The following is an 11,785-nucleotide window of genomic DNA, read 5'->3' as shown; positions in this document are numbered from 1 at the left end:
CTTGGGTTTCCGAGGCAGTATCACTACGGAAGTAGATTGCCCAACCTTCCTTCTGAGGAGTGGCTGGTGGGTTTGAACCACCAGCCTTCTGGTTACCAGTCCAATGTCTTAGGCACTATGCCACCAGAGCTCCCTTCCTGCTACACTAGAGATAACAAAAGAAAATCTTGACCCATACATAGCATTTTAGACATTAGACCTCACATTCATAAATTTGGATATTATTTCCAAATAACATCACTGTTATTAAGCCAAATATCTCTCTGAATTTCCTAGTAGTCACAGGCTTTTATATATAATGTTCTTGCCTAATTTGACCAAGAATTAGAATTACCAAATGATTATTTTCACTATTTTTTAAGCATTAGAGATTAATATACAGTTCATTTACTACTACATCAAATTTTTGTTCCCAGTAAAGCAATTTCATTAAATACCTTAAATAAAATTAACTTGACCATGTAACTAGAAGATAAGAATAAGAGGATAACATGGAGAAATGGAATTTACAGCTAGGGTAAAACTTTCTTTTCAGCTTACAGCATCTGTCACTTCTTAAGAGGCCTTAATTATAGCTGCTAATAAGCAAAAAGGCAAACACACAGCTTTGCCTCTGACTTTCCCCTGCTCTCCATGTGGCAGAGCTTAAAATCAAAGATCGATGCCCTCAAAGCAGAGCAGCAAGAAAAGAGGTGCAAAGACACAGGTGAGGACATGAAAACTTGCTCCAGCGTAACTCACAGGATATAAACACTTTAAAAACGTCCACACAGTTAACTGAGTTATGGAAATGTAACAGCAGTCTCTAGGAGCTCTGGTTGCATAGTGCCTAAGGCACTTGACTACTAACCAGAAGGCTGGCGGTTCAAACCCACCAACCACTCCTTGGAAGGACAGTTGGGCAATCTACTTCCATAGTGATACCGCCTTGGCAACCCAAGGAAGGGTTACTATGAGTCGGGTCCGACTCGATGGCACATAACAACAACAGCATTCTCTATATTTCAAATAGGTATTAACACTTCACTGAAAAAATATTATTATCCTTAAATACCACTTCTTCAAAATCCACACTAACGGCAACAGCATTTTTACAGTTAGTTAATGCCGGATGTCTTAGATGACCACAAGGCAATCCCGAAAAGAACGCCTTGTTCCACTTTCTCTGTATCTATCCACTCGACTCATTTTTTTTAAAATCCTACCTTTACACACTTCTTCCCTTCCTACTTATTTCCTCTTTTCTTTTTGGAAGGTGCTTATTAGCATGTCTTTCTCTTTGAAAGAAAAAGATAAAAAGAAAAAGCAGAGGAGTGAGCAGCAAGAAGAACGATTAATAGCTAAGATTGTGAAGTTTTCCAATAACTTGTGGGACAGGCAGGAGTGCATAAAAACTTAACTCTATGGAAGCAGTTTACTCCTAAAATCAGGATGTGAACTTTGTAGCACTGTCAAAGCAACACAGTAAATCCCAGGAAAACAAGACACAGCTGCTGTGCACAATGGGCATCTAAGCAGGACTAACAGCTCAGTATTGTTTTGCTGAACCTGATCTAAGAGAACTCGACACACTAATGAAATTAAAGCCACGTCATTTGTATTGTTAACATAAACAGCACTGCAAAAATATTTACATACATAGTATATATTACATGATATGTGAGCATATGAATAAAATAGTATTTACATAAGTGTCACTACACTGAAATAAGCACTATGTTTAATTTAATAAAACATACACTTCATTAGCAAATGAAAACAGGTAACTAAATCAGCTGTCGCAAAATGCTTCTTTAAACGTGACAATACATGTACCATATATTAAAAACATATAGTTTCCTCTCACCGCAATAACCAGAAAATACAAAGAATGGCAAAAATGTTCTGTACATCATTAAGCACACAAAATTAAAAAGCCTTGCCACCATTTCCCTCTAAGCACTGAATCATGCATATCAGCTAAAAATCATAATGAATGGAAATTTGGGTTAATAAAATTAATTTCAAACAAGCAAGCTAAGTGATTGACTTACAGGATCAGCTGGTGCAATGTTAGAATCAAATTGGGTCAGAGTTTGTGAGCTTGAAGAGCGTTCGCTAAATGTCTCCCACTGCTGAACAGACAGAGGAGAGACCAGTCAGCATGATGAGAAAGATGGAGTCACAGATCACCGGAGAAGATTTAGCAAAGTAATTCAGAGGTTGCACTGCAAGTTGTGCTTCACAGGCCTGACGAAATTCCATCATTTCTAATTTTCCATAAACGCTGTATACTTATTTATACTGGTCATCTTGTAACAGAAGAGTGAGCAGCTTCACAGTCAAATGCATAGTAACAATTTATTGTAATCTCTATCGAAGAGATTCAAAGGGTTTACAGAATTAAAACTCAAAACACAGGACAGGAACAATCTAAGCAGCATAAATGGCCATGAAGTAAAAATATAAAAGGGTTTATCTCAACTAGACAAAGAAAGAGTAACTTCTGTTAAAATTCAAATGTTTGTGCATGGATTTGGTGAAGTAAATTTCAAGCACCAAAGTTTTGGTCAAAACAAAGCAAGTCAGTGTGACTTGCCAGTGCGACCCCTGAAAGATGATTCTGTTATGTACATGCACATGTTTTATATATATATGTATAGATACTTAATGAAATATAATTGAGATAAAATGCAAAGAATGCTGGAATTAATCTGATTGCACTTTTGTCAATTTGTAGCAAGTCAATCCCTGAAGTCAGCACTACAAACAGGGCCATGCCAGACCACAAGACAGAACTGCCAATCAGGCACCCCTCCCCATGCTAGGAAATCAGAATGCGGCCACACTGAGAGCAAACCAAGCATCTGAGTGTGTTATATATAGATGGTGCATTTGGACATGAGATACGACTTTTCTAAGAGGCACACCAACAAATAATTATACCTCTTAAAAGAGGTGGAGTGATAAGTCAATATTAATCATAGTAAATTCCATTTGTTTTGAAAATCTCAGTACTAAAACAGTTTGGGGCTTTTATTAAAATACTGTTTTTAGATTATTATTAAAAATGGATTCTTAAGGGTTATCAGTTATGCTCTGAGGAAGGAAAAAAAAGCTTCACATATACTATACACACAAATGTTTACACACAGACAGACCTACCCCATTTACCAAAATCCTCTTTTTATAATTCATTATGAAAAGTATATATTTTTATGCTTCAAAGTTCAAATTATTACTTAAAATAGTGATATTAGAGAACACATGTAGAATTTAAAATTAGCAAATGAGAACCCTGTTAAAAATTATCTACAAAAATGGCTAATACATTAAATATTTTTCCTATAGATGAGAGTTCTTATCATAAAAATTAAGATACTAAGAAAAAACTGATGAAGTATTTCTTGAATTGAGAAAATCTACAGTAACATTTTTCTTTTTTTTAAACTTTATTGTGATCTGGGTGAAATTTTACAAATACAATAATTTACTTTTACCATGTGGTACCCACTTCAGGGATGTGACTTATGAATATTCATTCATATAACTGTTGTTGTTGTTATGTGCCGTTGAGTCAGACTCAACTCATAGTGACCCCTCGGTGGGTTTCTGAAGCAGTATCACTACAGAAGTAGATTGCCCCATCTTCTTTCTGAGGAGTGGCTGGTGGGTTTGAACCACCAGCCTTCTGGTTAGCAGTCAAGTGCCTTAGGCACTATTAGTTTTCAATAATTACTGTCACATGAATACAGAAGGAATTTTTAAAATCCTAATGATCTCACTGTAGAGAAATTTTAGATATAAAAGATTTCTGCCAAAAAGAAGGCATTTACCTCATTTGGGTGGCATGAAGTTTATCATGGTTAGTTTATCACTGTCTGTGAGCTATCTGGAGGGCACAGAGACAGCCTTTTCCTCCTAACTTTAGTACAGTGGGTAAGAAGACAGGCTCAGGAACCAAGCTACTGGAGTTCTAGGAATGCTATACAATCTTGGGCAATTTATTTAACCTCTCTGTGCTTCAGTTTCACCATCTGTTATGTAAGATTTATAATACTTACATCATTGGTTTGTGTAAAGGTTAAGTATGTTAGTATCTGTAAAGAGCTTTTTTAATAGTAACTGACACATCACAAGTGCTCCATGAACATTAGGAATTATTACTATTCTGTTCCATTCCTAACATAGTGCCTTGTCCATATCTAGCAGGTGCTTAATAAATATTTGTTGAAAGAATATTCTTTCACTGCACTGTGGTAGAAAATTAAAATATAACGTGAATTCTATATTTTAAGATGATATTTTTGTAAATATTATTAAAATATCTTAATTCCAATGTTAGTTTTATTAACATTTTGACTTTTTATGTAGAGTAAAACAACACTGAACTGTGATATTCACTCAAATTACAAAGCAAAACTTGACAGGAATACTCAACTAGGGACAATGTAACTACTGAGATCAGAATTTGGAAAGGACTTCCATCCCAAGCCTATAATGATCTCATGTGATTGTATTTATAATGAACTTGGGTTTTAGAACTGAGATGCTTTTGAAAGAGTTCCTTTGATTCAGAAACAAGTATCAATGGAACTATTTCATTCTTTTAATCTGATTTGCTTTTTAAGATGACAGTCAAGAGTAAATGTAGAAAACCAGTGATTTCAAGAACACTGACCTTCATCATCTCTATAAAGCTTCTCTACCAGCAAATTCTTTCAAAGCTTAATCTCTTACTTACACTAACAGCTCTACAACCCATGTTGTGACGTTTTAATGTTTCAGAAACAGGTCACAACATAACACTGATGATTATCTTGGCTTTAATTATGTCATAAAGGAGCAAGTAGTTTGAAACTACCAGTTATTTGCCTTTTTCCACACTGTCTACAGTTAACTAGGGTGCTCTTCAATCCAGTATTTTTCTGGTTTTAAAAGACAGGAATAGCACAGAAGCTCCAAACATTTTCCTGAAAATCAATAAACTTTTATATTTGTAGCAACACTTAAAAACGATACAAAAAAACTCTAAGGAAAAAACTCCTTCACAAAAAGCCCTGCTTGAACTGGCTAGGGCAGCGGTTTTTCAGCTGGAGTTCTCAGAGCACCAAGGTTACCACAGAGGCTTCCAGGGCTGCTGCAGGGCCAGCTGACCCGAGGGCCCTCTCCCTGTTCCAAGAAGAGTGGCGCTACTTTGAATGTTTTATGTTTAACAGAGTTTCAAAATAATCCGGGACCAATGTGTCTCTCAAAATGTTTTTTTTTGAAAACTATGCTTGGTCGTATTTGACGTATCTTTAGCAGCTGCATTTAATATGGGTCAATCACTCCATTTCCCATTGAATAAAACTACATTATAAATAGCCTGGGATGCAGAAAATTCTTAAATCATATGGAAAATTTGTGACTTCTCTTATCACTTTCAATGCTAACGTTCCAAATACACTAATATTCCAAGTATCCCCGATCTTGCTTCTAGGAACGAGAAGGCATGTGACAAGAGCACAAGCGACCGTTGACTGGGAATCACATGACTTAATTCAAATCTCAGCCCTTTTCCCTCACTGGCTGTGAGATTTTTGCCAAGTCTTTTAAAAAGCCTCGGACTGCCACACACAAGATTTTGGTGAGGAAGAGGGGTGGGAATCAAATGATAGTCTATGTATGAAAAAGCACTGTGAAAACCTCGAAACACCATATATAAAAACAATTACTTATGGTCATATTTCGATATGGCCTCCCAATTATGCATGCTTTAAGAGCTCTATGTTGAAATTACCCTACTTGGAACCTCTTACCTTAAAAATGTTAACTTTTAATGAAAGAAAAGGGAAGTTTTGCTAACCTCACTGCTCTGGTTCAGCTCTGGCCACGTCTGGTTCAGGGATGGCATTGAAGGTGACTTGCTGGGAGGCGCTTCCGCAGGGGAGCCTGAATAACCTACCTCACCTGGCTGATCCCCAACATCTGCAATTCAAACACAGAGAATTTCTATAAGCAATGTATGTTATAGTTTAGGAATATTTACTTACGAAAAAGTTAACAGGATTTTCACAAGCAGTAACTGATAATCTGTTTCCTTTCTTCACATTCCCACAGTAAGCACTTTGACGACCAGGGAATAATTATTCCTGCTAGTTATTTCTACTCGAAATTACAGCTTTTCATGAAAATAAAATCTAGTTAGCAATAAACAGAAGAAGTGTTATACATAATGATGCAATAGGGACAAGCTTTGAATAATTTTCTGGTAACAGGAATAGATTTCTAGCAATGCTTCCCAAAGTATATTCCATGGAATACTAATAAAGTAAGATGGCTTTGAAAAATTAGATTCTCTGTTCAAGTAAGATTGGAGATACAAAAATTCCCTGTTGAAGTATCCTCATGAGTACCGGTATATTACAGATTTGTGACGTCATAAAATAAACTTTGTTTAAAAGCATATTTGATCTCTGAACCCTTTTTATCAAATAAAATCCCTCAGTGTTCCTTGGAATATATTTTGGGAATGGCTGATTTATATTAATTCACACATCTTCCTTGTTGTCAAAAAGCAGCATATATTTGCAAGGCAGACAGCAAAAGGAAAGGAATAACCCCAGTCATGGGCAAAGAGCAAAGTCAATGAGCCCATTTGAGAGTTATGCTTTTATTATTAAGTTCAGTGGCAATTAGGGAATTAATGGAAATCCATAATGCTATTTTAAAATGTTTTTTTAAATTATTTTGAGATCTTATATTTCTAATTACAACATAGTTTAATAAATATTTCTTAAATTACAATTATAAAACAAAGAATTTCAATGCTCACTAAATTCTCTTTCAAATTTTCTGAAGTTTCATGCAGCTTTGAATATAATTCCAGTCTTAAAAATCACATTAATGGCCAAATTAATAGGGAGGACTTTACCTGTTTAGAACCTGTATAAAAAAATGATTCCAGTATCTGTCACTATCTTACTGTTTGACCATAGGCAAGTTAAATAAAAGAGCACTTGAGCTTCTCCATCAGAAAGAAAGACTTTTGCCATTAAATGTTCAAAGTATACTTCAGATTCCTAGATAGACAGCCACATAATTTTGCAATGTATAGGTTTTAAACTTTCAATCTATTCACAAGTAAATCCACCAAGTCTCAGTGCTGAGCAAAGGACCCGATACATGGTAGGTACGCAAATATTTATTGAATGGTTTTGTGTGTGTTCTTCATTTAAATTCATTCTCCTTTCCTGTTGTCTCCCTAGAGCATTTGAAACCAAATGAACTATTAATATTTTGATAAAGTTCTCAAAACTGCTTATTCTGTTACATGACTGTCTCAAAATATTTCAATGCCCCTTTTCAATGCCCCAATGTTATCCTCTGATGTCATACCCCTCTGCAAGGTCAAATCTGTAGCCTAGCATCATTATTTTGACTAACTTTACTAAGATCATGATCGGTTTTTCTTTCTTGGTCCAATCCATTCTCAATGAAAGTGTCAGAGTTGTTCAGAACCAATAGCAAATAAGAAGGCTTCAGATAATTTTCTATTGTAGTTGTTGGGAGCCAGGGAGTCGGATCCAACTCTGTGCACAACAGAAGGCAGCCTGGCCTGGTCCCACACCATCCTCACAATCGTTGCTATGCTGCGCTTGCTGAGGCACTCGCCGTGTCACTTCATCCTGTTGAGAGTCTTCCTCTTTTTTGCTGACCCTCTACTTTACCAAAAATTAAGTCCTTCTCCAAGGACTGGGCCCTCCTCATAATGTCCAAAGGACAAAAGGTGAAGTTCCACCATCCTCTCACATGTTAGGAGAACATGATAACTACTACACTATGAACACAATATTCTATTAAGACTTCTTAACTAAAAGGTTTTAGAGAGGACCTAATGAAAAGTTATCTATGATAAAACAGCAGCAACAAATTTCTCATGGGATAGCTTGGGGTTTTTAGTGGACACATAGATTTGGGACTTTTTTCCTCCCTATAATAAGAAAGGGAAAAGAAGTTAAGGAAAGGAAGAGAGTGGCTATGAATTTGAGTTTATTGAAACTGAAACTCTCTCAGGAGTATGGTAAATGAAGAAGTGTGTCTTTCAGAAATCCTCCCTTCCAAAGCAAGTTGAGTATTAAAGAAAACAAAAATATATGAAAATAGTATTAACTATAAAATTTTCAAAGGAACTATTTAAAACCAGACTAGCTTACTCAAGTTTCAAATATCATCTTAGTGCAATCCAGGGCCTAGTCTGGCTTTCAAGACTTCAGTTCTTACGAAATCTTTTTGTACTCAATTTAGGGACAGACTATACTCTACCTCTAACCTCAGGGCAACTATGATTTAGGATAGAGTCTGGGAACCTCTCTGAATCACTAGTACAAAGTCAATGATTTCATTCTCCTGAGGCTTAAAACGAAAATGTTATTACCTCCAAATAATTATACTTTATTTCAATAGAGTTACTTTCCTAGAGTAACAGTCGTTAAATTGTAGAACACAGACCCTTACAAGTCCAAGACCCTTTTAGGGGTCTGAAAGGCCAGAACTACTTTTATCATAATAATAATGCTTCTTCCCTGTGTTAACATTTGCACTGAGGGTACCAAAGCAATGGTGGAGGAAACGGCTAGCTTATCAGCATGAATCAAGGCAGTGGCACCAAAATATACTAGTAACCAGTGTATTCTTAACTTCACACATCACAGTTAAAACATGCACACATATACACACATACAATGCCAAGTTTCAGTGAAGACTGTCCATGATAAAATAGTAAAACTTACTAAATCTCAGCCTTAAAAACACATCTTTTTAATATTCTATGTAACAAAATGGGATATATCAAGTATTTCTGCTTCATATCAAAGTACAGTGGTTTTCTCAAAGAAAAGTACTTGTGTGATAAACCACTTTTTTCATGACACCATTTTTTGAAAGAAGAGCCGACATGCTATAATTATTTATACTTTAGTACTGGGAAAGCATTTTCTCAAAAATGAAAAGATGAACCTGTCACTTCAAGGAAACCACTGTCAATATTTATTATTAAAGACAAAATTCAAGCATTCAAGCGAAAAATTAGAATTTTGGAAAATGTGTACCCATGACCATAGGCTGAAGAGCTTCTTAATATTTAAAGACTTCTCTGGTAAGGGAGGTTTTGACATTAACAAATGTTCTTTTTGTATATTTTTAAATGAAATATGCCCACATTTAGAGGATCTGTATAACTCAATGAAGTGATATTTTACAAATCATCAATGTATGATGCTAGAGAAAATCATGCATGGGTAAAAGAGTCATTCAAAGTGCAAGGCAGACCAGTGCACTTCTGTAACAGCACACATACATGCACACACACACAGTCTTCCATATTGGAACTAACCTTTAAGAAACTACTATTTATTCAATTTTGGTGGATCACAATGTGAAAAAGGTATAAAACAAGGCCATGTTTTCTTCATGTACTTCACAGATACGAAAATTCTTTCTATAAAGAAAGAATACTTTCTATAAAGAAAGTAAATATCTGAGGTTTTGCAGGAGACATGGTCTCTGTCACAATTACTCAAACTCTGCGACTGCAGTGAAAGTTTTTGTTGTCTGGAGTAACTGGGTCAATTCCAATTCACAGTGACCTGACAGGACTGAGCAGAACTGCCTCATAGGTCTTCAGAGGCGGTCATCTCTATGGGACCAGACTGCCAGATTCTCTTCTCCTGTGGAGCCAGTGGTGGGATTGATCCACCAACCTTTCAGTGAGGAGCCAAGCGCTTAGCCACTGAGTCACCAGGGCTGCTCTGTGTGAAAGTAGCTGGAGATAATTTGTAAATGAGTGTGGACACTGAAATTTGTAAATGATAATTTGTAAATAAGAGTGGACACTGAAATTTGAATTTTATATAATTTTCATGCATCACCAAATATTACTGTTTTTTTTCCAATGATTTAAAAAAAAATTTCTTAGCTTGTGAGCCATGCAAAAACTAGCAGCAAACTAGAATTTCACCTGGATGGCTTAGTTTGCTAATCCTTGATATACTTCCAACACAATAATGTATCTAACAGATTGAATGCAAAAGCAAGTAAGAAAATCTAGATGCTTTCTATCAACCCAGATATTAAGAGACTTGCAAAAACATAAAAAATGCTACTCATTTCATTAATATTTTTATTTTAGAGAATATGGTTATTTTCCTAAAAATATTTATGGTAATTTTAGGGGCTTATTGTTGCTATTTTCAAATTAAGTGTAAGTATTTTCAAAATATATCAGTTTTAATTTCTAATAGGGTAACTTTTGATAGATAGAACCCACATACAAGTCTTTTGGGTCCTCAGTAATTTTTAAGAATGTAAAAGGGTTTTGATACCAAAAAGTCTGAAAATCACTGGTGTAGAGAATTTAAAATGTATTTCTGGAATAAGCAGCAATATACTTTAGCAATGACATTGGAATACCACACCTTGCTTCTTTTCTACTTCCTGTGTAGAACAACAAATAGTGGTAGAAAAGAGCAAGTACTTATGTTTTGGAAATAAACCACACCATCTTAGTATGTGCTATCTGTGAACACTCTCAAGAAAAAGCTCTGTTCCCGCCCACAAAAGTCAGTCTTTAAGACTATGTCTTTATGGAGGCAGGGGTGTAATTTTACTCTTACCTGATGCAGTGTTCCAACCTAGCCTCCTGCTGGAACACTGTGTCAACCCTGCCTCCCTCCTGCTGCTTCTGCTCTGCCCCTGACATCATCAGAGCATCAGGGCTGAAAAAGAAGAGTATGAGCCTACATTATTTTTTAAAAGTTAACCCCAAAAGGGCTTTCACTCAAAAAGTATTTCCTTGTATAAAAGTGTACCTGAAGAGACAACCCAGTATGACCATACTGACATACTGTCAACCTACATTTAAAAGTTAGCTGTGATAACAATAAAAGAGTGTAAGCCAAATTTTCAGGACAGCACTTAAAAAAAAAAGTCAGTAGCTTTCATCTTTCTATCCTCCAAGGAATGTTCTCTAAAGGAAGTTCACAGATTCAGTTCAGTACAATGTACCTATTGACCCTGTTGAACAACTGCTTTCTGGCAGAGCTTCGGTTTTATTCGAGCTTTATAATCTGTTCATCCTGATTTTCTCTTATTTTCCTAGCATAAGACCTCAGACACTAAACAAATGTTTCCAAATATATCTTCCAGGTTTTATACTTTGGTTGCTTAGCTTTTACTAATCTCACAAAAATAATATATGTAACTTCCTAAAATCTTATGGTTTGAAACTTATTTTGCCTTCAAGAAGAAAACCAAATCTAGGAAGACTTCTTCAATTACAATGATTCAAGGTTCCAACCTCATTATAATAGTTTAACCAAGGCAAAATTAACTATGTCTTTAATTTATTTGGAAATGGGAATCTTATTTGTATAAGAGAAATATTTAAAATAAAAAATAAAGAAGGTTGGATGAATTTTAAGTTTTCCAGGTAAGCTACAAATGGTCCCCTTTTCACCCATACTTTAAAGACAGGGATAAACAACACATATACAGAAAGCAATTAAAGACAGGCTTAGTCTTGTGCTGAGTGACATTATACTCACGAAGAAACTAAGTTCTATTTCCAAAATTAATTCTCCCTCCAACACTCCACAAAAATGCAAACTTACTCAGTAAGCAGACTTTAAGAAAGTCTACGGTACAAGTCAGGTAGTTCAAATTAAAGCCATAAGTTTATAGAAGAAACATGAAAGTAAAAATGTCAAACTAGGTTTAAACAGAAGCAAAGCATTACCAACAAACTAATTAAACTAACTTTTTTTTT

At 35.4% G+C, this 11,785-nt stretch overlaps 1 protein-coding gene across 1 annotated transcript in view; it reads right to left on the bottom strand.

Moving 5' to 3' along the window:
- The window catches only part of REPS1 (RALBP1 associated Eps domain containing 1), a 111,410-nt gene that overhangs the window by 20,133 nt on the left and 79,492 nt on the right, over positions 1-11,785 (bottom strand). Inside the window, exons 9-10 of the mRNA XM_007946295.2 lie at positions 5,828-5,949; positions 2,034-2,114 (exon numbers count right to left, since the gene is read on the bottom strand). Of these exons, the coding sequence (XP_007944486.1) occupies positions 2,034-2,114; positions 5,828-5,949 (203 nt within the window). The remainder of the gene's footprint in view (positions 1-2,033; positions 2,115-5,827; positions 5,950-11,785) is intronic.

The sequence above is a fragment of the Orycteropus afer genome, unplaced genomic scaffold (assembly GCF_000298275.1).
Source record: "Orycteropus afer afer isolate SDZICR_OR568_19922 unplaced genomic scaffold, OryAfe1.0 scaffold00155, whole genome shotgun sequence".
In the NCBI taxonomy this organism is placed as follows: Eukaryota; Metazoa; Chordata; class Mammalia; order Tubulidentata; family Orycteropodidae; genus Orycteropus; species Orycteropus afer.
This window is presented reverse-complemented; position numbering and strand designations above follow the sequence as displayed.